The sequence below is a fragment of the Lutra lutra genome, chromosome 2 (genome assembly GCF_902655055.1).
Source record: "Lutra lutra chromosome 2, mLutLut1.2, whole genome shotgun sequence".
Classification (NCBI taxonomy): Eukaryota; Metazoa; Chordata; class Mammalia; order Carnivora; family Mustelidae; genus Lutra; species Lutra lutra.
This window is the reverse complement of record NC_062279.1, coordinates 14,408,363-14,436,143: the sequence shown is the minus strand read 5'-3', so window position 1 is coordinate 14,436,143 and position 27,781 is coordinate 14,408,363. Positions and strand designations below refer to the sequence as shown.

Here is a 27,781-nt window from a genome sequence, read left to right as displayed (position 1 = left end):
GAAGTGCTGGAATTAACAAGGACCGTTCCCAACTGATAGTGACAAAAATTCTAATCTTACTTTGATGAGAATTTCAGCAATTAAGAAACAAATGAGTCCATATTGCCAGTGTGAACTCATTTGGGCTTAACGGTTTCAACAAGGAAAAGACACAAAAGTGATTTCCCTTCCTACCCTATAGCACATCTCATTGTCTGCACCGATGATCACGAAATTTCATCCACATTCAACCGACCAAGGTTTTAAAAAATGTGGAGTGTTGGGGAACTGTGTATTTGAGTAAATCATTTAAAAATATATCAAGCATACAGTCTATGTCACCCGTCTTTGGACATCCCTGGAATGAGCCTGTCCAGAGCGGTCAAGGACCACAGAACGGGACCAAGAAGACCACTGTGGTTTCTGGATCTCCTGCTACTAATTGTGTGTCCTTAAACGAGTCACTTAGTCAAGGGGTCCCAGCTTTCTCATCTGCAAATTGGCGATTAAAATCCTACTGTGTCTGTCTGCTAAGGCTGTTACAGGGATCAAATGAAGTGATGTATGTAAAAGTGCTCTACAGACATCAAAACAAACCTTCCTCGTTCAAAGCCTCAGCATGCCTTGCAAGGTGGGCATATAAAAATTAGCTACTTTTTTTTGGAGAAAAATAAAATTTCCCTAATTCCTAACCCCTTTGAAATGTATGTTTTAGGCAGTAAGGAAACATGCCCATATTTTATTTACAGCTACCTACCCTTTGAAGTGTCACCAACACAATTTCATTATATGTTAAAATTTAAAAAAAAAAAAGCAATTCTTGTCATTTTGTTTAGTATTTCAAAGCATGATAAATTCTTAATTCCCAGTTTTCAAAGGTGTATTTTGGAAAGGAGTAGACGGTCCCTATTTTTTTAATCTCTTAAATATAAACAAAGACTCAACATGGAAAAAAATTAATACAACTGAGATGAACTAAATTAGAAGGTAAAGGTCTGGAGAAAGGCCCCAAATCCACTAAAATCCATGTCTTCTGAAACAGAAGAAACATTTTTGAAGTGAGTTCTAAAACGGAATACTGCACTAACAAATGAAGGCTTTTCTGGTGTGTTAAGGAGGCTTCAATAAGACATTAGTGTGTTTCATGCTGAAATTTAAAATCCAAAGCTTTCCCTGTCTTCGTCCCAAGTGATGGTCCCCATTCTGGCCTCCTCAGGCCCACTGCTAAGGCCCTCTATGGCTTTGAGCTGCAGAGCCTGCCTTCATGTTCTTGTTGGTATGCTCCCCAGTCAGACCTGAAGCTCCTGGAAAGCACCAGCTCTTTCTCCCTCTTCTGCCGGGGCTGCCTGAAGAGCCTGGAGCCCCTCCCAGCACACCCCCAGGGCCAGTGGTCGGTGTTTCCAGATAACACCTGCCTTGGGAGAAGCACAATGAAGGCACTCAGGAGCCCTCCAGTGGGGTGGCCATCTTCGATCGGGTGCCCCACTTCCATCTCTGACAGAATCACGAAAGCCGGAAGTCTTCCTCAGATTCTGGGTGTCCTTTGTAGGAAGCATCCTGCCCTCACCAACGTCCCCCTGACCAGGGATTACAAGAAACTGCTGATATCAGCCCCTTTGAGAGGGTACATCCCTGTCTCTCCAAGCCCTTCTCCACAGTGACAAAGGATCTTCTCAACCTGGCCCCTAGAAGATTCCTTTCCTCTTGGTCCTCCTGACCCACACTATCCATTCATCTGCACTTCGCAAGACAAGGGCAGCATCTTCACACTGTCCTCTCTCTGCCCTTGTGCCCTGAGAGAAGCACCTGCCTGGTCTCTCCCGAGGAAGACCACCCAGAACGTTCTACCTAGGGAAAATGTCATGTCATCTACAGAAGTAAGAAGTGCCTTTTCCATTAAAAAAAATGACACTCCTATCCCCACCCTACTTGCTTTAAAATTTTTTCAGAATCAGAGACAGAAACATTCACATAATTAAGAAACAATTAAGACATGCTGGCAAGAAGACAAAGCTCTCAAGAAAGAGAATATGGAGCTGAGAGAATATGAATCTGAGAAAATACAGAGCAACGTTACGATCTTATCAGCTACAGTGTTCTGCAGCAAAGAGGTTTCAGAATTTCAATGGCTGTATGGCAAGGACACGGAAGATGTGTAAAAGGTCCCACACAGCAGATATTTTTAATTTGAGAGCGACTCGTGCTTGCTGGTGGTCCCTCATGGTGAGCAATTCCCTCTCCCAAAGCACTTTATGACCCAGGGTGGGGGCTTCGTCACCGCATTTGAGCGCTTGGCCCGGGTGCAGGGCGGTGCTGGCGGCACACACGACTGGGGGCATCTGGGGTCAGGTGAGCTCGGCCCCGCAGAGACCACCTTGCGGCGCTGACTCAGACTCTTGCCCGAGGCCACCCCTGGAATCAAGAGAAGCCTGCCACGTCAACGGCAAATGGGACCCATTTGGGAGGATGCAGAAGTGCTCTGTCTGGCAGCTGGGTAGGGAGCCAAGAGGAAACGTAAGGTTTTAGAACTGGCAAAGCACGATTTGTTTTATGATGAAACGAGGCTTTACACGGTGAATCGTATTTCCCAGAAGCCTCTCCCGACACCACCTGCTTTAGCCCGGGACGCAGGCTGTGTACAGAGGCACTCACTTGTCTTCTGAGCACCCCATTTCAGTTCACTAGTAACAATAAATGGAAGAGAAGCACTGTATGTGCACGAGGGGGGAGGAAATAATGATCAAGAAAAGGTAAGAGAGTACGGGGGGCAGAGGGCAAAGTCAAACCACCGACAACAGCCACCCAGCCCAAAGCCACGCCGGCCGTGTACACCCAGCAAATACAGGACACGGTGCTCCCTTCGGCCGGCGGCTCTGCTTCTGGATGCGTGAGATGCTGGGCCGTCCTGCACCCACGGAGAGCAGCGAGAAAATCCAGTTGCTCAAGCAAGAAAGCATTCGTCCCCTCAAGCTTGTACGACGACATAACGACGGGATTTGGCTTCCGGCCACCAACCAACACATGACAGATATAAAACACAACTGTACACACGTCCCTTTCTGCCAACAGCCAATTGTGGGAGACAGGGCCATGCAGGTATCAGAAGTCAGAGTGACTTTCAAACTGCTTCCTTATTCCCCATCTGACACAAACCCCACGGTTTGTCTGGATCTCACTAAGTATACAATTATTTTATGTAAGTATTTCACAGCTCCTCTTCCCGAAGGGCTCAAACGCACTCTTTCTGCTGGAATTTGGACAGTTATTACATGTACTATGCACAAGCCAAGGTATAAAACCCAGAACCTAGGCACTTAGGAACAAACTGTATTTTTAACGTTACTTCACCAGTCATTTTCAAAGCTCTAGCCCTAATCAAAAAGACAAACAGGACATCACGCCCATAAAAGCTGGTTAAAACGAACACACACAGGGTGTCTGGGTGGCTCAGTGGGTTAAAGCCTCTGCCTTCGGCTCAGGTCAAGATCCCAGGGTCCTAGGATCGAGCCCCGCATTGGGCTCTCTGCTCAGCAAGGAGCCTTCTTCCCCCCCTCCCTCTGCTCCCTTCTCTGCCTACTTGTGATCTCTGTCTGTCAAATAAATAAACAAAACCTTTAAAAAACAAAACAAAACAAAAAAAAACGAACACACACTTGTCTTCTCACTCCCGGAACAAATCTAAAGGCTGCTTCCAGGCCCTTCCCAGGTTCACACACCACAGAGAACGGCAGAGAAGTGCTCAGCGCGTTCCACACATCTGATGGGAACACTTAGTGTGACACTGGACGCTAATGCCCTTGCTGCTTCATACGTGGGCCACAAAAAAGCTACTCGTTTCGTCCTATTTACTGGCGATTAGCAAACTTTCATCCTACAAACTGAAGATCTATAATCACAGACAGGACATCGAGGTAACTCAGGAAAGCAATAGAATTCTGCCCTCTCTCCCTTACTTTTTGCTCCTCTGGTCTCTGTGGGGTGGATCGTCCCCCGCCAGCCTCGCTCACACCTGCTATGAGGGTGAACCTTCAGTCGGCACCACCAGAAACGACCAGCACCATCCGAGGTCTCTCCTCCTACTGCTCCCCCCACCACACTTCCAAGATTCTGCTATCATGTAGACACACAGCCCTCCACATTCACAGAGGACATGGAATTGGAAGGCCAGAAGCCAAAAAGTTAAAAAAAAAAAAATCAATTGGATTATGGGTGGTGGGTGTTTTAAATTTACTTCCAGGTCATCTGAAATGATACGGATATGACCTTCCTTCCTGTCCTCCTGGGACAGGCAGTGCACCTGGATTGCTGGCCGATAGAACAGAAGGCTGTGCGGGGGTCTGAGCGGCCTCACGGGCTGTGGCTGGAACAGGGGCCGGGCCATACCCGCCAGTGAGGCTGGGACCCGGGGCTCCCTCGCCCATGCCTCCGCAGCAACACCCACATGTTCCCCTGCCTGACCCTGCAGCTGATCCGCTTATAGAACCGGATTTTCTCAGATTCCGTGATCCTTTCGCACCTTTCCCGGGAAAGATCAGAAAACCATGACAGGTGTTTCCCTTTACATTTTCACCTGCTTCGCAGGAGGGGCTCAACTGACAAACACAATCCCAGTAAACATTCTGTGGCCTGTTAAGATATCAAAGGGAGCAAGCTGTCTTTCCCTTGTGAAACGAAAAGCAATAAACTTTTGCATTCTTGTGAGTCATAAACCCCCTAGTAGGAAGCTGCCACCGCTGTAACAGTCCAGATAATGTTTCTTATCAGAGTGCGATAGTTTATAGCCATTGTTATCAGACTCTGTCCGTGATGGACTGCATTCCTGGTTTTATGTCAACATTCCTTACTTGTTCAACATCTGTCACGGGCATTTTCGCGTTCCTAACCAACAGAAGAACTGGGACCGCAGCCCGGACCGGGGGGCAGGGAGCCTTACTGCCCTATGGAGAGAAAGTCCCTTGGGGTCGGAGCTCCATCCACCGAGAAGAGATGCGATGGACGTTTCCAGAGACCCGGGGCACCGGGCATCCAGGCCCAGCCCAGGTGCGCGCACACGGTCTGCTGCGTCCTTGTCCCCAGGGAGGAGAACAAACCTCTCGGCCAGGGCCCGGCTCGGGGGACCCCGCACGGACAGCAGCTCCTCCTCCAGCCGCTGCCTCTCGGCCTCCAGGCGCTCCAGCTCGTCGCGGGAGCGCTTCTGCGGGGTGACGAACTGCAGCTCCTTCAGAAGCTCCTCCTTCTCGTGGATCAGCATCAGCTTCTCCTTCTCGATGTCCAGCGCCCCGGGCCACGTCTCACTGTCCAGTTTCGACAGTTCGATTTTCAGGTTGGCCATACTAAAAATAAAGCGGTGAGAGGGGGGGGGCGCAGGCTTAGAACTCTCCAGAAAGGGAGAACACAAAGCAGGCTAAGTTGGGGGGCGGAGCTGGAGGCTTGCTGTCCTGACTCTCCACGGAGGCCGGGGAAGACGAGCAACCCTGTCCGTCCTCCAGGCCCTGGGCCTTACTCGACACCTGGCTCTCGGCGGCTGCCTTTTCCTCACCTTTCCCACAGCTGCAAGCACCGGCCTATCTGAGAAAAGAGTGAAGGTCAACGTACACTGAAGCTTAAAAGCCAGGGAGCTCTGGGAGCTGCGGGTGCCGCCCGGATGTGTTACCACCTGTGCAGGGTGACAGGAGGGACATCTGGAGGGCTTCCGTTAAAAAAAAAAAAAAAAAAGAAGGTAAATTCTGTCTGAAGGGACATTATTACAGATTTTTGTTCCTCTGGGTAAAGACGCTGTCCCCCAGTAAAATGGTAGTCCCGGGGTGGGATGGGCAGCAACTGGGATATCAGCCAATCAGGGAAGGATGAGGGGAGATGAGACAGCAGTGGCTCGGCCAACCAGTATTAAACCAAGTCAATCCAGCAGGTTCCACGTGGCCAAGGAAAAGGGAGCAGCCCCACTCTCCCTGACCTCCCCCACCCAAACCCTCCTTCAGCGAGCTGTGCGGTGTGAAATCAGTGTCTACACTGCTTACTGAGTGCTCACTGACCAGCCCCGTAGACGTGACTACACGGAACGGGGCGTCTTCCATCCGGCACTCGGTGCACCCTCCCCAGCGTGGACGGGCAGCTAAGGCAGCCCCAGCGGAGTGATGGCCAGTGCTGGAGCTCGGGGGACAGGGATGGGAGGAGGAGAAGGAAAATCCAACGGAGGCGAACATCACCGGTTTCGTAGTTTTGCCTGACCTCGGATTACACCATGCCTCAAGCTAAGCGGTCAAGTTAGCTTCTGACAGAATGAGAACGTTCTGACATCCCCAAGATCAACCGACTTGCTCTGGGGGCACCGTGAAGACTATCGGGAGGGGTCACAAGGCAAATCATGAACACAGCTGATGTTGGCACAGGGAATCTAGATGCCTACATAAAAAAAAAAAAAAAAGTTGAATGATCCCTGCGGATACTGTTACAGCACATACCAGAATACGAAAAACAGAAAGAGGGCATTTTATTTTTCTTTTTAATGGAAGAAGTTGTAGAAGGGAGGAAAAAGGTAAGCAAAATAATGTCATCAGGACAAAGATGGAAGTATATCTACGTTCTTGCGCCATAGTTTCTCGTTTGAGTTAAAGAAAAAAGACCGTCCTCTCTCACCGGCACTGCATGTACAATGTGCTTCTGATGTCCACCCCAGCGCCCGCTCTCATGGCAGAGGTAACATCAGCCGTTCTTCAGCCAGAACCACAAAACTACACACAACTGTCTCAATGTGCTAGAAAATTAATCATCAAAATGCTAAATAAGCATGATATTATTAGCTTCGTTAAGCACATAAAATGAAGGCTGGGGGAGAAAACAAGTTTCAGGGAAACACAGCCCGCCTCTTAGAACTGAGGAAGAAAAGCATTTGCAACACATGCATGAACGCCTGAGGTTCCCCTTCTCATCCGCATTGCTAGTAGCTTTAAATAAAACCCCAAATGAGAACGGGACAGCAAAGCAACCAAATGGGAAAGAACCCATGAACCCATGTCTTGAGTTTTGATGCGACTGCATTAAGAACTGAACCCGGAGCGACAACATAATGAAGGGAACAGAGGTATCTATCACTTGTGGGATCGGGCGTTAGGTGGGTCTTGGGTTTTATTTGGAAAGGGTATACCAGATCTGGGGACCAAAATATGATGAAGATTCCCAGGTGCACCTAGGAAGAGAAACGCTGTGTAAGCTCCAGATGGAAAAAGCCGTTCACAGCCAGACGAAAGCAAAAGCTCCAGCTGGTCCTAGATGGTCCAAGGGAGGTCAAGTTGAGCCCCAAAGAACAAAGAACCCAGGGGCACGAGGCCTGGTTCTCCAAAATTAACTGAGTTCTGGCCATTCTCCTTCAAAATGCCAGGCAGAGATGCTGGGCTTTGTTTACAGCAGGACCCAGGAGCTGTGGCTGCGGCTGGTTGGTAGCTCACAGACAGAGGGCCACAAAGAGTACCCACCAGAGGTTTCCACATCACTGGGCCACAAAACCACAAGGAATCCTCCATCCTTGGTGGTGGGCAAGGCATTAGCTAGGGCTCTGAGAAGCAGCCAATACAGTATACACAATTCTTGCATAATCTACCTAGGAAAACTTATAGGCATTGAAATTAGCTGAGTGAAATCCTCTTCAGAGAAACCAAGTGACTTGCTCAAGCACACGTGGTTAGTAATTTGTAGAACAAAGCTTACGGGTTTTGTTCTTTTTTTCAGTCATCAAAGAACCAAGTAATATTAGTAAGAAAGCTACAAAGAGGCAAATATCGTATTTAGGCAAATCAAATAATTGCTTTGTTAAAGCCAGATAACCTCCAAGAACTTCAGCTAATTACTTTTAAATAATCCACATCACCAATGACAATGGATAGTACTTCATTATCTATCTGATGGTCCTGTGATAGCAAACTGTGACCTTCTAGCAGGTTCTCAGCTGAGCCTTCCGTGCTCTCAAGGAGGAACATGGTAACCTTCTCTGTCGCCTATAGGGTGGTAGTACAGTTTTTTCCCCTAAATAACAGATCATTTTTTTCTTCCTAAATAATAAATCAAAGCATTTTTAAACTCTAAAAAGGAAAATAATGAAATCAAACAGAATAGCATGACCCTCTCCTCAAAATGAGCAAGGTGTCCATATTATGAAAACAAGTTGAGCCTGTCTGCTGGATGAGGAGGGAGAAGTCTCCTGAGCCTTCCCCAAGCAGAGTTACAAGGTGAGAAGAAGAAAGCACAGGGTTCCAAGGCTCTAGAGGATAAACGAGGGACACAGGAATCTCTCCCCCTTTGCCCTGAAGTCAGTTGCCAGAACAGATATCTCAGAATCTTCAAGGAGGTTGGCGGGAACTCTTCCCTCAAAGCAAAGGAATTACAGCTATTTACCTAGAGGTCCTCGGCCACTGTCAAGTCCTGTACCCGAGCCACTGTGCCACGATTCTACCTGAGAAACCGATCTTCCCACTTCTACTTAGGAATAAGTACTGGACAAGCTCTAAGCTTCTTTCTTCCAGAAGAGAGGGGGCAACGTCATGTGCACGCTTCTCACTAATTCTCCCTGTCCTTCAGCTGTGGGGGGAAACAGAGAGCAGAGAGGGTGGTCTGCAACCCTTACATCTAAAAACCCTCAAGAGTAACCTTGGTAAGAAGGCATTGGGGAACACCCAGCAGATGTCACTGTAGGAATAAAGATTAATTCTGGGAAAGAAAACACTGTTTTTGCCTGCTGACCACTGAACACGTAAGAGCTCCCCTTTTGTTACCTTCTTTTGGCTTCTTCATACTGTAGGCTCAGCCTGACCTTTTCAGCTAAATTTGATCTACTTCTCACTCCGATCTGGTAAATAAACAAAAGGGAAAAAAGTCAATTAACTCTGCTAATGAATGAAGGTAAACTGCTTTTGTTTCTAGAAGGCACAAGTAATTGGAAAACTAAAGAAGATGGTCTTGAAATTGGGAACACCAGTTTTAAAAGGCACTTACTTTCTGGTCTCAGTAGGGGCAAAACATTTCTTTTTAATTCAAGCTTGTCTGTTTTTCAAAGACCCTTTGAACATCATTTTCTCCACACATTCAATTCAAGATAAAAAGTGTTATGTCAATGTTTCTGGTATCTCAGAGTTTACGAAGGGTGTACAGGTCAATAAACTATATGAACTGAAATTAATTTCCTTGCCTCCGTGAGCTCAAATTCCATCATCTAACTTCTAAATGCAAAAACCATAAACTAAATAACTTCAAAAACTCATTTTTCAAACAGGTAAGTCTTATTGTTGATCTCTACCTGTTTCATTTTCACAGCAGAGAATTCAAGGAAGTAAAAGAGAACACAAAAATAGCAGTGAATGAACTAGAAAAGTAAGTATCCGATGAATGGCATCCCAAAGAGAATGCAAAAACAGTGAACAGGAGTCAAGCCACGGCAAGTATCTTCAAACCCTGGGCATAAACCGCAATTTAAAGTTTTAATATAAATAACCTTTGATCTACAAAAAAATTTTTCTAAGGCGTATTTTTTTTTGTTTCTCATTAGCCTCAGTGTTTAATTGAAAAGATCTAAATTTTGAAGACCTTAAATGTAATAGGAAAAACTTAAATTCTCATGCATCTCTACCCTTTCAACAACATCTCCGAATAAATACAGTCTGAGAAAATTTGAACCAAGCCGTTCACATGGACAGATCCTGATACGCTTGGCACCCAGACAGAAAAGGTAAGTAAGACTCTGGGTTTTTAAAAGCAATCTAGGAGGCAGAAATATTGAATCCACACAGTTGTGAGGCAAACTACCTCGCTAGCTCCTGTCCCACTTGCTATCCATCCAGTACTTCAGGCTCATCAAAGACAGTGCTAGGGCCAACCCTTCCCCGAGGATAACTTACGTCTCCGGAAATGCTTGTCTGTGACCCGGCGTCAAGGGTCTGTCTGGAGAGAGATAAATTTGAGTTCACGGGACTGGATCTCAGGTCTGGCTCGGATGTGCCAATGCTCTGATCCAAGTGGAACCGCTCCTGCAGCTTAGCCAGACTCTGTTCAGGAAACACAAAGTCCAACCTAGAGCTTAACACTTAAGATGCAGAACCTGGCCAGTGGGTCAACTCAAATCAAGAGACGCAATCTCAATAGAAAAAAAAAGACTTTATTTTAACAGGTACTTATCACTTTAAATTATTGAATAAATAAGATGAGACTCTCATTTTGCACAAATACATGTGTGACTCTGGAAGTATGTGAGATAATCATAAACAAGTTATCTTACCTTCCCCAAGACAGCCCGGGAATTATTCCTGCTGCGCGTAATGGCATCTTTATACGTGATACATGCATTTCTTGTTTTTAAAATTTCATTGAAAAGAGATCTATTTTAAAAAGACTCATTTTCACTTCTCATTTCATACAGCAGGAATTATGGAAACACGGACTACCTACAATGCAATCTCATTGCAGATACAGCAAGAAAACTTCCTCTGCAGCAGACTCCTGGAATGATGCCTTTTGTACATCTGGATGGAACCCAAGGGATTATTGGCTCCCACTACCGTCAGAGATGAGGAGACTGAGGGCCAGGAGTCCCAGTCCTGGTGGCTGATCCAAGCTTGCTGTTACACCCACACTTAGTAAACTGAGCTTACTTTAACTAGAGGACGTGAGCAAAGGACAGTGTTAAGAAGGAGAAAAATCTTAGCTATGCTGCTACCAACCCAGATTCCCCCTCATAAAACACTAATAAAAATGGTAAGAAACTCATTATTACTAACTTTAAGAAAAAACAGGATTTAATCCTGACATTTACAATTCTTATAATAAAAAATGAGAAATATTCCCCCAAATTAGAAATTTCAGAGATCTGATATGTGCTTTTTACCTAAACTTCTTTATTTTCTTTCAGAGGACTATTTAGGCAAAATGCTTGTATGAGAGGGATAAAACTCAAGCAGTCCCATCAAATAATATACTACAGAAAAGAACAAAGAAACCTTTTAGTGACTCTGGGCAAGTCTTTTCCATTTTTTCATCAGTACAGTGAAAAGAAGAGTATTTTTTTAATCTGTCCGTGTTGACATGCTCCTCATCAAATTAGTAGGTCAGGACTAGCATGTTTTTTGATGAAAAAGAAGAGACTAGAAAGTCAATTCAGACCACGTTGCTAGTATTGAGAGTATTAAGAAATAAGTATTAAGAAATATGGTGTCGGGGCACCTGGGTGGCTCAGTGGGTTAAAGCCTCTGCCTTCGGCTCAGGTCATGATCCCAGGGTCCTGGGATCGAGCCCTGCGTCAGGCTCTCTGCTCAGTGGGGAGCCTGCTTCCTGCTCTCTCTCTCTGCCTGCCTCTCCGCCTACTGTGATCTCTGTCTGTCAAATAAATAAATAAAATCTTAAAAAAAAAAAAAAGATGGGGCGCCTGGGTGGCTCAGTGGGTTAGGCCACTGCCTTCGGCTCAGGTCATGATCTCAGAGTCCTGGGATCGAGCCCCACATCGGGCTCTCTGCTCGGCAGGGAGCCTGCTTCCTCCTCTCTCTCTGCCTGCCTCTCTGCCTGCTTGTGATCTGTCAAATAAATAAATAAAATCTTTAAAAAAAAAAAAAAGAAAAAGAAATACGGTGTGTGGGGGCGCCTGAATGACTCAGTTGTTAAGCGTCTGCCTTCGGCTCCAGTCGTGATTCCAGGGTCCTGGGATCAAGCCCCATATTGGGCTCCCTGCTCAGCGGGAAGCCTGCTTCTCCCTTTCCCTCTCCCTCTGTTTGTGTTCCCTTTCTCACTGTGTCTCTCTCTGTAAAATAAATAAATAGAATCTTAAAAAAAAAAAAGAAAGAAAGAAAGAAATATGGCGTGTGGGTGTGTGTGTGTCCCAACATAAAGACACTGGTGTGTGCCTGGGCTGTCATTAGAATATATCTCTTACAGTAGTTCATGGTCAAAGAGCTCCGAAAGTCAGAGAAGCTCCCACTTAATGTCCCTCTCAGCTCTAATACTGATTGTCCTACCTACTAATTGTTTTTTATACTTTAGGTAATTGAAAAGGAATCTAATCTTTTAATTTATCTGGTCTGTGTATAAATCCAAATTTCTTCTTTATGGGAACAATCAAAGATAACCTCCAATTGCTGAATTATAAAGTTCCAATGTAAATTTGCTCAAAGTTCTTAACTTTTTCCAAAGGACCTGTGATGTGCATTTTAGGAATTACTCATTTAATCACCAGGATTATTGTGGAACAAAACAAAAATACCTCCAAATAAATTTTTCTATGTTTCATATATATATTTAAAACCACATATTCTAGAAGCAAGTCTGCCTAGGTTTAAACCACAGTCCTACCACTTCTGAGCTGTGTGACTTGAAGTTACTTAATTTTTTTTGTACTGCAATTTCCTGTCTGTAGGTAAGGATAATATGAGCCCATCTTCAGGGTTGCCGTCAGAATTAAATGCACTACTTTCATGAGAGACAGGGAGAAGACTGGCCCAACACACAGTCAGTGCTCAGAAGGATTTGCTATTAATACTATTATCTTTTCTATTTGATCTTTTCTTGCAAGTTATTTCAAAATTCCCTAAAGGCAAAATTATAGGTGTTTAAGAATATGTACCTATGTTCAGTTAACATTTTGAAAACTGACATGAACTAGCTGACTATAGTATTTAAAAGTAGCGTTTCTACTAAGAATGCGAACATTGCCGCTGGCTCTAACATTTTTCCTAAATCACAGACGAAATCCTTACTCAGAGCTCCAAATATCTGAAATACAAAGAATTCTCAGGCCTTTGATAAGTATGGGATGGAGGGAAGGTAAGAAGAGGAAGAGACACACTCTTTGGAAAAAAGGAAAAAAAAAAAAAACCAACCCGACTAAACTTACTGAAAATAGGTATTTAAAATGCAGGATACTGACCACTGAATGGTTGTTTCTTTTGCACACAAGGCAGGATCAGCATATAGGAACCTAGGAACCCACCAATTTACCTCCAATGCCACCTGTGGCCTCAATGCCTAGGCCAAAGTCTGTCTGAATGAGGCAGCGTGAGCAAGGGCCATCCAGACTCTGATGGAGAACTTCTGCCTCAAGGAGAGTTTCTGGGGCCCCAGAGGGTAGGTGTCTGACTTAAAAAATGTTTTGCAACATACCTGCATCAGATCTTGCTTTTCTTTTTCTCCTGAACTAATAGCCTTTCTGATAGATTTCAGTTCAGTTAGAATGGCTTTGGCTTCACTAAGTTCATAGCCACTCTGGCCTCCGGACATTTTTTTATCTATTCTGTTGAGAAAAAAAAGAAAAGAGGAAAAAAAGTCAAGGAGGGTTGACAGAGTACAAGTTAAGCTAACAGTCTAGGAACCCGGTTTTCGGGTTGTTGCAGCTGGCTCATGATTCTGCTACTTGCCTCCCACATACCAGAACCACGCTCTCGAGCGGATTGTTCCTCCTGCTTTCCTTTCCAACCACTTCCAGCACTCTCCCACCGCCCACCTCATGCCCCTTCTGTTTCTCATCATTTTCAGGCTCAGTCATTTTGTCTTCAATTGTTTTGGATGACCCCACCATGGGCCAACCTCCTAAGCCCAACCTCCACCCTGAGGAGGGTTAAGGCCTTAGGGAAAGGATCTAGCAAGACAGAAGTAACGATAAACTGGAAAGCTACAGGAAGTACAGGATTCCTCCCGGTTGCCTAATTTTACATAAGCCGTAATGTCTGTGCCAAATCAAGCACAGCGCCTACGGGCTGGCAGGCCTTTTCGCAGTGCAAGTGATTATTATTTATACTAGTGCGTAGCCTAGAATATTTGGATCGTGTGGTTAGTTTCTTCTTTTAAAATATATGAAAAGTACTTGTTCTGTTTTTATGACCGTTAGGAGTCGAGATAAAACTGCTTGCCTTGTTGACGAGTTCAAATCTAGGAATAAGGCAAAAGGCAGACATGTTCATTTGACAATTAATGTTGAATAAAAAGCTCTTCAAGGATTTCATTTATCACGTCCCCCAGATCTGCTCACCAAACGTCCTTACAGTTTGCATGGCACCCTACATACATCAGAGGATTTCAAGTCTAATTCTTTGTGTGTAGAAGGACCCAACCGAATTACCTAGGTGATTTTTGTTTTTTTTTAATGGTTTAACAGTGTCCTCATTCTCACTCTCTTGGTTCTCTCCGACCACCGACGCTGTCCAGGATTCATTCTGAATACAACTTGGGGTTCCCCTGAAGAGCATATGGCTATGCCTCTGCCCCAACAGCCAATGACTCTCATTCTTGGACATAGTCTTAGTCTTATCCACAGAAATATGGCACTCATTATGCCATGGAGAACTGGCTCTGAGCTCATTTAGTTTAAAACATTTAATGATTTATATTTATTTCTATGATGTGAAAACAAAAAAAAAAAACCACCACCAACAATGCCATCTTACTCACTCTTCCAAAGTTTACTCAAGCAAGTACAGTTGGCAGATAACATATTTCCCCGTGTACTATTTTAGTAAGTATTTTATTGTTGCCAAAGTCTTAGCCTAAGAAAATAAAAGGAATTTCATCGTAAGGTTATTTGATAATAAAAGTAAGTACAACTAATGAAGTCAGTGAATTAAACAGTGGTGTGCTACAGCCAGTGCTTAGGGCTGGAAGGGACCCTAAAGATCTACTCATCACGCTTCCTCTAAGTGAAAAAATAAGACCGGAAGACTTAGGCACTTTAGCCCCTAAATTGCATAAACATTTCATTAGTAGGGAGGATAGTCCTCAAAATGACATATTCAGGCTCAGGGCTCTTACGCTATCACACTTTGAATATTTGATAAAAAGCACAGGTAGTACTTCAAATATTGATTTAATTCCATTTACTTGGGAAGGGATTTATCAGTGAAATTGTTGACTCCCTTAAGTATTATGTCTACTCACCTAGTTGAGGCAAAAGTCTTATTTTATTTTATTATTTTTTTAAAGTCTTATTTTAATAAAAAAAAAAAAATCTGTGAGATTTCATGAAATAGCCATGAACACAAGACTCTCGGACTTTGTCAAAGTGAATTTCTAAAGCCCAAATGATTTCTTCCTATTTGTGCAAAACCTTCGGAATCTGAGAATTAAAACAAATCTTTAAGTCAGAAATCAACTTTAGTACTTAAAAACAAAGGCAGGACTACTTCAAGACTGCTCATTTTCATTTCAGAGAGCTTTAAAACTAGATTAAAATGTCCTGGCTAACCACTGCTCAGTCTGGGGCTAACCACAAACAAGGACAAGTCAGGTCAACTCAGCACCTGCCCCCACGTCTCCCCACCCCCACCGGGGAGTCCTCCAGTCTTCCTCTCAGACTCCTTTCGGCCTCCCCTGAGCACCTCTGTTTTCCTCTAACTAGTGTTTTTCCCTTTAGCTCCACGTTTCTCCTTTTCTCCTCAATTCTACATCTTCCACATTTTCTCTTTTTTGACCCTGACCATAAAATAAAGTCAAACAAAATATTAGCGTTATTTGCTGATTTTTAAAACAAAGTACTGTGTTTTTCTGTTTTTAATTTGAGAAATACAATTTTATAGTCCTCCCTAAAAAAAATTTTTTTAAGGTTTTTTTGTTTGTTTGTTTGTTTTGCAGGGGGGAGGTTCTGAGTACTGTATTATTAATTTCCTCTCTATCTTAGTCTCTTCCAAAAGAGAGGAGATTCCCATTTGCATGCCTTCCCTGGAGAATATGTGCCCCACCCTGAGCCAGATTTTCACAGGCCAGGTATACACTTTTGGCTGGCTGAGTGTTTCACTTCTCATTTTCCACTTCTGAGTGAATGCCGAAGGTGACAAAGCAGAAACGTCTTGGTCGTATCTGTCTACATATACGCTATGCTACGGTCTAGGCCAAAGTCAACTCCGGAACCACAGACAGAAATGAATAATGCGGAGAATAAAACTCCATTCATTCATCCAGAATAAACTCTTGTACTTCGTAAAATGAAAGCTGGAGTTCAAATTACATTATAGCTCCAGATTTGGCAAAAATAGCCCATCCCATTGTTAATAAATGAAAAGTTACAAAAGCCTGCAGCAGGATTCTATTTAAATCCTTTCAGAAATATATTTTCTGTCAAAACCCCAAGGAAAAGTCTCTTTATAGTATCAGGAATGTAGTTTCTTGAAAAGTATGGTCTCTGGGTTCAATCAATTACTAGTCAATGTTCTCGTAGTATGGTGGTTAACATTTGAATGAAAACAGCTTTATTTTGTCTATAGTTAGGATCAACAGGAGAGGTCTCTGATGTTAGATATCATATCTTTCCAATCTCGGTTCAAGGGATTAGAATCATTGCAAGAGAATGCCTGAATTTCTACAACAAATGTCTATTGTTTTCTTGTGGAATGTTATTGACAGATTCTTAAACATGCCTTGGATTCCTATAAAAATGGCTTGCAAGCAAACTGCTTTAGAACAATACAGCATTGTTATATCAATATAACAAAACAGCAAGTTTGGCTAACCTTTAATCCCGGGTGGTGACATGAGTTACAATTTCATGTGCCTTAAAAATGTTTACCGTATAGCTAAACACTTCGTAGGGCTCTTCAGAGTTTGCTTTCTCTCTCCATTCCCACCACAAAGCCCTCCTTTATGTGACATGCAATTACCAAGTATCACACTGATGTCATTCTAGGTCCGCTCAGTTCTTCAGGGGAGCTCTGAAGCTGGCTGAGGTTCTTAGAACACAGCCATACCCGAGAACGACCTACAGATCGCTCAAAGTATATACCTAGACGGAGACCAGAAACAGGTATTTTTTTAAAAAGCTCCTCAGATGATTCTAATGTGCAGTCAGGTCTGAGAAGCACTAGGACAGGAGCATCTGAAAGAATAAAATGCTGATGACTACATGAGGTGAGCGGCAAAAAGGAAGACTGAGCCGTAAGACCTTGTCTGAAACCAGTCATGTGATGCTGGTCAAGAGTCGGGACTGGTCCGGAGCTGTAACCTGTCGTGCAAACACACAGAACCACCAGCTTATGTCTGTCTGGCCAACAAACACGGGGTCTTGAAAAGGGATAATGCCCTGTTGCCTTGGACTGCCGCAGAGGGAGAGGGGGGGACGCACAGGCCATCGGCAATGCTCTATAAACACTGCCCCACAGCTGGCATGGAGCCCCGCGCACAGAGGAGGGAAGTAAAACAACAGCAACAAAACCCCAGCTGAATGCCTTCTGAGGGATAATGCCTTCCATCCTCTCAGCGGTCATGCGGCTGGGAAAACCATCAGCTTCTTGTCTCACACCAGAGACCCTGGGGTGGGGGGCGCGAGCTTTGGAAAGCCCAGGGAGCCTGTCAGGGTTTAGCGGGGCAGCGCCTTGTCAGCTGGGAGAACAGGGGCTTCCGGGGGCTGGGGAGAGGGCAGAAGATTCCAGAATCCACTACCCTCTGACTGTCTGTATCTTCCGTAGCCTGTCCCAGTGTAGAGTCAGGCCAGTGGCTCGTCAGACTTGACTAGAGAACTGGAAAGGAGAGAAGGAATGCGGCAAGCGAGGAACCCACTCGAGCTTCCCTGCTGACCCCGATTTGCTCCCTGAGATCAGCCCCGGTTAGGGGGTGCCTGGGGCTGACAAAGAGGCAGAGAGATGCCTCCCACCCAGGGCTCCAGGCAGCAGAGGCTCAAGCTGTCCAGCTGCGAGAGCCCAACATGGCGGTGCTGACCTCAACCTGCGAGGCGGCCGGCGGGCGCCCACACACAATGTGAGGCTTCTCACTGCTTTCTTTGACTCTTGATGATGCATAAAACATTAGACCTTTTCACAGTATATAGATTTTTCCAAGGTTTTTGTTGGTTGGTTGACCACTTTTTTTGTTTTTTTTGGTGTACAGTTCGGAGTTTTTTACTTTATGTTTCTTTGAGACATCTCTTAGGTAGAACGGGTACTTCTATTTTCTTCGTAGGAGTTAGGGGGCTTTAAGCTATTCTCAATTTCAGTATTTTCATACTCACTGTTGCAATGTTTCAAAGCCTTGTTCTTTGTAGAGCAATTCTTGCTTCATTTGGGAGAGTTCTCTCTTCAGCTTTTTAACCTTTGGTGAGAAATCAATGTAGATAAGAACGTAAACAATCAGCAACGCTGTTTTAAAAGATAGTCTAACGGTAAACTATTAAACACGCAGACACAGCTTAACATTTACTCTACTGGCTTCCCCGAACATATATTCGGTGGAAGGCAGGTTAATTATGTTTAAATTATCAGTGATGTTCATTATCACCTATATCTACCCTCATGATCATAGTTAGCAACCTTCCTGCGAGCTGGCATCATGACTTTCTCCATACTGTGATAAATAGCTAGGAAGGGGGGAGTCAGAAATCCCGATTTCTGGAAATCCAACACCGCGTGCTCCTCCTTCCCTCCTTCGCTACACTCTAGGACCGTCGGCCACCCGTTTCTCGAATGTGTCAGAAAATACCCGCTCTGCTCCTGCAACACGCTGGAAGACTTTCCCTCAGACCTTCCAGAACGGACTCCTGGCACTCAAGTCTCCACTCACACGTTGCCTTTTGGAATACGACTTCTCTACCCCAATCATTACTGTTCTATGTCGTGCACGGTACTTCTCAGGACCTGAAATTTTCTGTGTAGTTGTTTACTGTCTGCCCCCCATGGGAAAGTGAGCTGCATCACACCAGCTGTACCCCGAAGTTCTAGAAGAGTACCAGGCACTATGAGGAATAAAAAGGACAAGGACAAGCACTGTGTGATCAATAAACATCTGTCAATCTGATTAAAAATATATATATATATATATTTATATGACAGATATTTATATATATATATATATATATATATATATATATATATATATACTTTTCTTTCCCCTGTTGCCAAATACATTCTTGGTGAAGACAATGCTAAAATGTGATAGGTCAAAAGACTAGCAGAAGCCCGGTTTAGTCACAAACTAAAGGTTTTCCGTGGGTGTCAGCAATTTACTTCCATATTATAGCCTTAAGTTTGAAGCACATTCTGACAGGCGGCATTTCAACGTGCTTTTGAGCTTTTATTTCCTATTTAGTCTATCCATTCCACAAATATTTACTGACTTTCCACTACGTGTCTGTCAGGTCCTGGGTCTCAAGTGTGAATAAAGTAGACATGATCTTTGCCCTCACAGGCCCTTCAGAACAAGGGGGGAGCCAGACCTTGAGCAAATAATCATCCAACGAAACAAATCTTACCAATTACCATGGGGGATAGAAAGGAAAGGTTTGGGATACTTCAGGATGAAAAGGGGGGATGGGACCTGATTTGGTGTGAGGAGCTGGACAAAGCCTGTCTGTGGAAAAGGTATTTAAGCAGAGTGGGTCAGTGGGGCTTCGCTCGGTAAAAGGAGGTCCTCAAAAGGCAGACCACAAACCCTAAACCATGGGAAGAGGAAACTCAAGTCTCTGGGATTTGGGGGCACCTGAGTGGCTCAGTTGGTTAGGCATCTGCCTTCAGTTCCAGGCATGATGTCAGGGTCCTGGGATGGAGCCCCTTGTTGGGCTCTGAGCAGGAAGCCCGCTTCTCCCTCTCCCTCTGCCTCCCACTCATGTTCTTTCTCTGTAATAAATAAATAAAATCTCTGGGATTTAGAGTATGCTACCATTTGCTGGATTACAGAGGTGGTTTGCAGCATGAAATGCAACTAGAAAAGAAGGCCTTATATAGAGTTTTGAAGCCATGTGGAAGATTTCTTTCTTTTTAAATTTATATATATATATATAATTTTATATATATAAAATATATATATAAATATATATAAATTTATATATAAAATTATATATATATAAATTTATATATAAAATATATATAAATATATATAAAAAATATATATATATATATTTTTTTTTAAACTTGACAGAGAGAGAGAGAGACAATGAGAGAGGGAACACAAGCAAGGGGAGAGGGAGAGGGAGAAGTAGGCCTCCTGCTCTACTGAGCAGGGAGGCCGACGTGGGGCTCGATCCCAGGACCCCAGGATCATGACCTGGGCTGAAGGCAGATGCATAACGACTGAGCCACCCAGGTGCCCCAGATTTCTAAATCTTAAGAACAAGGAGAACTGGGGAGAAATTTTAAAGCATGATCTGCTTTATGATTTTTAAAAGCCACTGTGATGACTGTGGTGATTGGACCAGAGGGGCCAAAAGGGGTCATTCCACCTGCACTGCGGGCTGGCGTGCAGGCTGCGTCTAGAGAGTAGAGCCAGAGGAAGAATATATTTGGGAGGCAGAGTCAACAGGCCTTGGTGATGGGCTCAAGGTGCAGTGTGAAGGAGATGATGTGTCAAGGATCACTGCCAGGATTTTGGCTTGCCAGGCGGAGGCAGGTACACCTGGAGGGTGGGACCAGATCTGGGGGTAAGATCAAGGGTATTCTTTGAGACATTTACTTCTCTGATACTCAGGAAACTTCAAAGGCCATTGCAATATGGAGGCTTGATGTTCAGAAGTTTCTGGACCAGAGTTATAAAACTGAGAGTCACTGACACAAAGATAGTATTTTAAATGCATGAGAATAAATGAGATCACATACACAGTGTGTACTGAAAACAGAAGAGAGTCGAGAACACGCCTCGGATATCCTCATCATTCAGAAATCTACTAGAGAAAGGGACAAAACGCACTGCAAAGCGGTGACAAGAGAAATCGGAGGGAAAACAGAGCATCCTGGAAAATGACAGCAAGTCAAGAGGGAGCATAGGCACCACACAGAATAAAGTGACAAGGACAGGCCGTGTAGTACTCATGCTCGCACACCTAAGGCACAATACTTAGGTAGTATAGATATTCAATCATTTATCTGTTGATGAATCATCTGTTGAGTTTATCTGAATGTTTAAAGGTTTGTGCCCTAAGGCACTTATGTTTGATGAGGGAAAAGAAAACACAAATCATGATGTTGCAAGGCCCTCTTTATAACTACAAAGACAGGTATAAACAATGCTACTGGAATCCACAGGCACACGGGTGCACTTCTGGCTGGCCTCACGGAGGAGGGGCCATCCGAGCCGGATTGTGAAAGTGCTTTAACATTCACGAAGAACAGTGAGCTCGTTTGCAGTGGATCATAAAGACATTTCAGCTGTAGGATTCGATTATTATCACGTCAAAAGAGCCATCAGTAATCAATAGCTCATTCCACACGCACTTTTACTTCTGACAGCACCTCTAAAGAGCTGTTTACCAAAGACTGTAACATTTTTATTTTAAAACAACAACCACATTTAATCCAAAAATCAATACCAACTCAAACAGCTGGCCTGAAGCCTGTCTTTACCTCTGAAAACACAGTTGATAGAAACAATGGCGATACTGAGCCCACTTAGAACAATTAAATTAAAACAATGAGCGTGTCTCACTGACATAAAAGAGCCTTCTACTTAAAAATCATTTGGACTACGATGACACATCAATTTAAATTTTTTCCGAAAGTTATCATTTAAAATCTAAAATTAACTTTTGAACATTCAGGCTCTTGTCTGTTTAAGTGATGGGAGGGAGATTTTATTGTGCATTGAGTGACAAAGATGGAGGAAGCTAATCTGTGCTTGCTTTCATTCCACATTATTTATTCTACCTAACGTTGGCTGTAAACTACTGTAGGCAACTGCTTCCTTCTTGGGGAGTCTTCATAGTGGATTACCTGAATAAACTTTACCTCCAAGTATCAGTGTTGCATTTTATGATGCGGACTCTGAAAAAGTCTGATTTCCATTATAATGACAAGTGAAAATGGGTATTATTTCCAATCAAAGAGCATTTGCAAATTGTATTCGGTTTCAAGAGTATGGTCTGAACTAGTTCAACTACCTTTCTTCTCCCAGGACCATGTGACATTGTTAGTTATTTGAGGATCACTGTTACTACTCTTTAATTCTCCATCCCACCCTCTAATGCAAGCCACAGAACGCAAAAACCAACGTCCTTAGATCACAGCTAAAGGATTAAGCTAATCCTCGCTTGCAAAAGTAGCACAATGTATACTCCACCAGGAAGCAATAATGACAGTTAAAATTCATGAGGACCTTATGTATTCCCGGCATTGTGCTAAATATAAACGCCTATTTTCAATCCTCACAGCTACTCTATAAATAGTTTTAATTCTTATTTTATAGGTGAGGAACCTCAAACCAAAAAAGAGTAAGTAAGTACTGTGCTGTCGCTCATACTGTTAACAATCCAGAACCCAGGACAAGGTTTTAAAAACTATAATCAAAAGTTGTAGTTATTAATGGCATGATAGTACAAACATATAAGATCAGAGATAAACTAGAATTTTGGAAAATGACCCAAATAAAATCCAAGGTCCTTATTTTACCTTAGAAACTTCGTTATTCTTACAGCCCAACCAAGTTGAACACACGAATAGCCCCACAAACCCTAGAGTTTATGCTTTTTGTCTCCTACATACTCAACGTTCTGCCACAGCCAACCATCTAATTATAGACTTACTTCCAAGGAATCAAATCTCACAACCCAGAGTATCAAATTGGAGGCAAAAGACCCATGGCTTTTGCACATTTCCCGCATTCTATTTTGACTACACCAAGGCAACTGACATTTTAAATTGATTTTAAAGTTATTTCTGAAAACCAGGAAGATGCTGTGATTAAATGTGATGAGTATGACTGGAAATCACGGACCCTCTTCCCATTTCCGACAATCCCGGTGTAATAAGTTTTATTTTAAAAGGAGGAGGAAGAAGAAGACAATAAGAGAAAAGTAAATTCCAGAAATCTGTGGACCTTGGAAGGATCACAAGACAGGGAGGTTTCAGAAGTTTGCCCCAAAAGTGAACCCTGCAACATTAGAGCTATAATGAGCAAAATGGCATTTTACTAATGACTACCTTCCCTTTTCACCACTTTCTCTACTGTCTTGCCGATACTGTCGTCTTAGGCAAGCCAACAAAGGGCAACTGTCAACTTGCTCCTTCTAGGAATCCTTCTCCTCACTACCACTTCCACCTCCCTGAAAATCCTTCACCACATCTCATCTCATCTCAACGGTCACCTTTAAAGAAAAGGAGAAATCAGCTCCAGATAGATAAAGGATCAATAATAAAACAACTTTGCACTTTACTAAAGAACTTTAGTTCTTTAGTTCTTTAGTTCTTTCCTCTGGGAAAACAGAACCCCACATGCTGTTGGAACAATTTATTATAGCTAATAAATGGATTCTGTCGTCAGAAACAAGATGACTGAATACAACGTGTGTGTGTGTGTGTATACATACATATATATATATATATATTTTAAACCCAAAGTTTAACAACAATAGGAAGAAAACAAAGCAAAAGCCACTGGAAAAAAATTGTAAGAAATATTTATGAAATATACTTCCTGTAGATACACATAATAAATAAAAATACAGACGATCCTATGCTAAATGCCCAAAAGTAACTAAAATAAGCCAGTAAATTGCCATATGACCCAACACATTCCACTTGCCCAAGAAAACTGAAAACATATGCCCACATAAACTCTTGTGCAGGAATGTTCACATATTCCATAGTAGCCAAGAAGTGGAAACAATCTAAATAAACACCAACTAATAGAGAAGAGATGAAATGTGGTAGGTCCGTACGATGGAACATTATTCCTCAATAAAAAGGAATCAAGTGCTGACACCTGCTACCGCATGAATGAACCTTAAAAACACTGTGCTAAGTGTAAGAAGCCAATCACAAGACCACATATTATAGGATTCCATTGATACGAAATGCCCAAGAATGGGCAAATCTAGAGACAGGAAAAAAATCAGTTGTTGCTTGGGGCTTGCGGGCAGAAAGACGTGTAGGGAACGGGTAGGAACTGCTAATGAGCACAGAGTTCCTTTTGCGGGAGACAAAAACTTTCTAAAATTAGATTGTGACCATGGGCATACAACTGTATAAATACAGGTAAACTGTATGGTATGTGAATTATTTCTCAATAAAACTGTTGAATAAAAAGTACATAAATAAATCAGCAAATGGAAATAGAAAAGGTAGACCATCACGTATGTATACACATACACACATAAAATAAATCACCTCCTAACAAAGCTAAAACTGAAACCCCTGGTATCATTGTATACCAATTAAACCAGCAGAATATAAATATAAATCATCAGAACTTGGTCAAGTGGCTGCCTCTTTCAGATTAACATCCCCGGTCTTTAGAGTGGTCTACAAGGCTCACGTGTTCTGTCTTCACTCCATTGCCACAATCAACACTCTCAACTCTTGTCCCTCCAGTGAAGATCCCAGAACTTCTCTGATATCAGGACCTTCACATCGATGCAATGTGTTAATGCAAGGGTTAGGGGAACTGACCCCCTGGACAGCTGAAAATCTGCATTTCAAACTTCTGACTCCCCCCGAAAATAGCCTACTGTTGACCAAAAGCCTTACAACAACATGAACAGTCAATCAGCATTATGTTTTGTACAGGTATTGTACTGTATTTTTATAGTAAAGTAAGCTAGAGAAAAGAAAGCATTACTTAGATAATCATAAGGAAGATAAAATATTTTTACAGTACCATACTGTATTTATAAAAAAAAAAAAATCAATGTATAAGTGAACGGGTAGTTCAAGCCCGTAGTGCTCAAGGGTCAACTATAAATGGAGATATGCAATCAGTAGACTTTCAAGGCTAGCTTCTTTTCCTTATCATATTGCTTTTGAAATTCGTCCTTTTTGTGAGTATCGGTAGCTTGTTTTCATGGGTAAACCATAAACTGCATTTTGGGGATAAACCACAATTTGTTTATCCATTAATTCACTGATAGACATTTAGGTGATTCCCAGGCTTGGACTAGTAAGAATAAGGATTCTGTGAGTATCTACACTCAAGTCTGTGTGTGGGTACATAGATGTTTTCATTTCTTCGGGCACATACCTATAAATGGGATTGCTGGTAACAGTTTAAGTGTATATTTAACTTTATAGGAAACCACCAAGCTATTTGCCAAAGTGGTTGTACTACTTTGCATTCTGCATTAATGTGTGAGAGTTCCTTCTTCCAATGACCTCCCTCTGAGCACTGTTTTAGCTACATCCCATAAATTTTTATGTATTTCCATTTTCATTTAGTTCAAAATATTAAAAAAAGATTCTTTGCTTTCTTCTTTGACCAATGAATTATTAAGAAATATGCTAATAGGGACACCTGAGTGGCTCAGTTGGTTAAGCAACCACCTTCGGCTCAGGTCATGATCCTGGAGTCCCAGGATCGATTCCCACATCAGGCTCCCTGCTCAGCAGGGAGTCTGCGTCTCCCTCTGACCCTCCCTCTCCTGTCTCTCTCTCTCATTTTCTGTCTTTCAAATAAATAAAATTATATATATATATAAACTTCAAAAAATATATATATATAAACTTCAAGTAAGTTCTCCTTGGTGAATATGCCTACACTTGAAAACAACATTGTTTTGCTCTTTTTAGATGACATGTTCTACAAATGTTAATTAGATCAGGTTGGTTGATAGTATTGTTCAAAACTTCGACAATTGTGCTGATTTTCTGTCTATATATTCCATTAATTACTGAGAAAGGAGTATTGATATATCCAACTATAATTGTGCTTTGTCATTCTACTTTCAGTTTCATTGGTCTTTACTTCAGGTATCTGAAGTTCTGTTTTTATGTGTGTACATCTTTAGGGTTATGTACATACATCTTTATGCCCTTCTTTAAAAAGATTTAATTCTATTTTCTATTAACATATAATGTATTATTTGTTTCAGGGGTCCAAGTCTGTGACTCATCAGTCTTACAACAACACCCAGAGCTCATCACAACACATAACCTCCCCAATGTCCATCACCGAGCCACCCCATCCCCCCACCCTCCTTCCCTCCAGCAACCCTCACTTTGTTTCCTGAGATTAAGAATCTATTATGGTTTGTCTCCCTCTCTGGTTTTGTCATTTCATTTTTTTCCTCTCTTCCCCTATGATCCTCTGTCTTTACGTCCTTTGATGAACTGATTTATTTACTGGTATAAAACACTGGCAAAAATAGCCTTGTTCTGAAGTTTACTTTGATATTAATAATGGAAACTGCAACTTTCTTTGCATTTGTATTTTCATGGTAGATATTTTTCACTTCTTTAATTTTTAACCTGTCCAGACAGGGCTTCACATTTAAAATAGCTCTTTTGCAGCCATCATAAAGCTGAGTCTTATTTCAACCATTATGATAATTTCCACCTTTTTACTGGAGCATGTACACCATTTACATTTAGTGTAATTATGTATACTTGGGTTTAAATTCATTATCTTTATATTTGTTTTCTAATTGTCACATAAATGCTTTTTTCCTTTCTACCTCTATTCCTGCCCTTTGTATTTTTATTCCATTTTTTAATGATTCTATTTTATTCCCATTATTTAGTAATACCTCTAATACCTCTATATTTTCTCAGTGGTTTCTCAGGGCAGAGATCAGCAGATGTCAGCTTGGGGGCCAAACATCCCTTGTGCCCTTATTTTTTATGGCTCATGAGTTAAGAATGATTTTTATGTTTTTAATAATTTTCCCTGAAGCTGAAAAGAAAAATCTATGGCAGAGATTTTCCACAGTGGTTGTTGGATTTTCTATCCCCACCAGCAATGCATGAGATAAAAACAAAAACAAAAACTTCCTAATGGGTGTGAGATAATATCCCATTGTGGCTTTGATTGCACAATCCCATTGTGCATTTCCCTACTGACCAGTGATATCTGTCATCTCTTCATATGCTTATGGGACAGCTGCACATCTTCTTTGGAGAAATGTCTATTAAAGTCCCTTACCCATTTTTGAAGTGGTTGTTTTTGCCTTCAGTTTTAAAAGATATTTTCATTAGGTATAAACAATTTAGTTGACGTTGTTGTTGTTGTTGTTGTTGGGTACTCTTTTAACATATCACTCCACTGCCTTGCAAGTTGCATAGCTTCTGATAAATCTGTTGTAATTATTATCTTTGTTCCACTGTAATTGTCTAATTTATATGGCTGCTTTTAAGATTTCCTTTAATCACTGATTTTCAGTAATTTAATTATGATATATCTTTGTGTGATCTCTGCTTTCTTCTGCTTTGGAGTACCTTCCTGTTCTTATGAATTTATAGTTTTAATTTCTTTAAATAATTTTTTTCTTCAAAAAAAATTTTTTTTGTGATTTCCTCTCCTTGCTCTTTTGTGGGGACTCTAACATAGACATTAGATCATTTAATACTGTGCTAGAGGACAATGATGTGCTGTTAAATTTTTTCAGGCTTTTTCATCTGTGTAATTCATTTTGGACAGTTTCTATTCCTATGTCTTCAAATTCACTGATCTTTTTACTCAGCATTTAGATTGTTCTCAACAGTGTATTTTTCATTTCTTATATTATATATTTAATCCATAAAACTTCCATTTTGATCTTTTTTTGTATCTTTATTTTCTCTCGTCATGTTTTCTTCTACATTACTGAGCATGTGTGTAATAATTTTTAATACGTTTGCCTGTTAATTAAATAATAGTTGTAACTTCTTGTTTTTGTTACACATCGTACTTTCTTGCTTCTTTGAATCCTTGGCAATTTTTAACAGCTTAATTGGTGTAAAACTGGCATGTAATAAAGTAAGCATGCTTAAACTATACACTTGATAAGGGTTGATATATGTATATACCCACAAAACCATGAACATCAAGATATAGAATATATCCACATTCCCCTGAAAGCTTCCTCGTGTCCCCTGGGGATCCCTTCCTTCTGCCTCTCCTGGACTTTCTTCTAGCACACAGTTAAATTATTTTTAAATAAATGTGATCCATTCAAGGTTTGCTTGTAATT

The 27,781-nt window shown here is 42.2% G+C and overlaps 1 protein-coding gene across 1 annotated transcript in view; it reads right to left on the bottom strand.

The window, feature by feature from the left end:
- Positions 1-27,781, bottom strand: part of WWC2 (WW and C2 domain containing 2) — a 207,004-nt gene that overhangs the window by 61,581 nt on the left and 117,642 nt on the right. Inside the window, 5 exon segments of the mRNA XM_047714505.1 lie at positions 5,070-5,312; positions 8,745-8,818; positions 9,864-10,010; positions 13,108-13,237; positions 17,933-18,012. Coding sequence (XP_047570461.1) covers positions 5,070-5,312; positions 8,745-8,818; positions 9,864-10,010; positions 13,108-13,237; positions 17,933-18,012 — 674 coding nt within the window.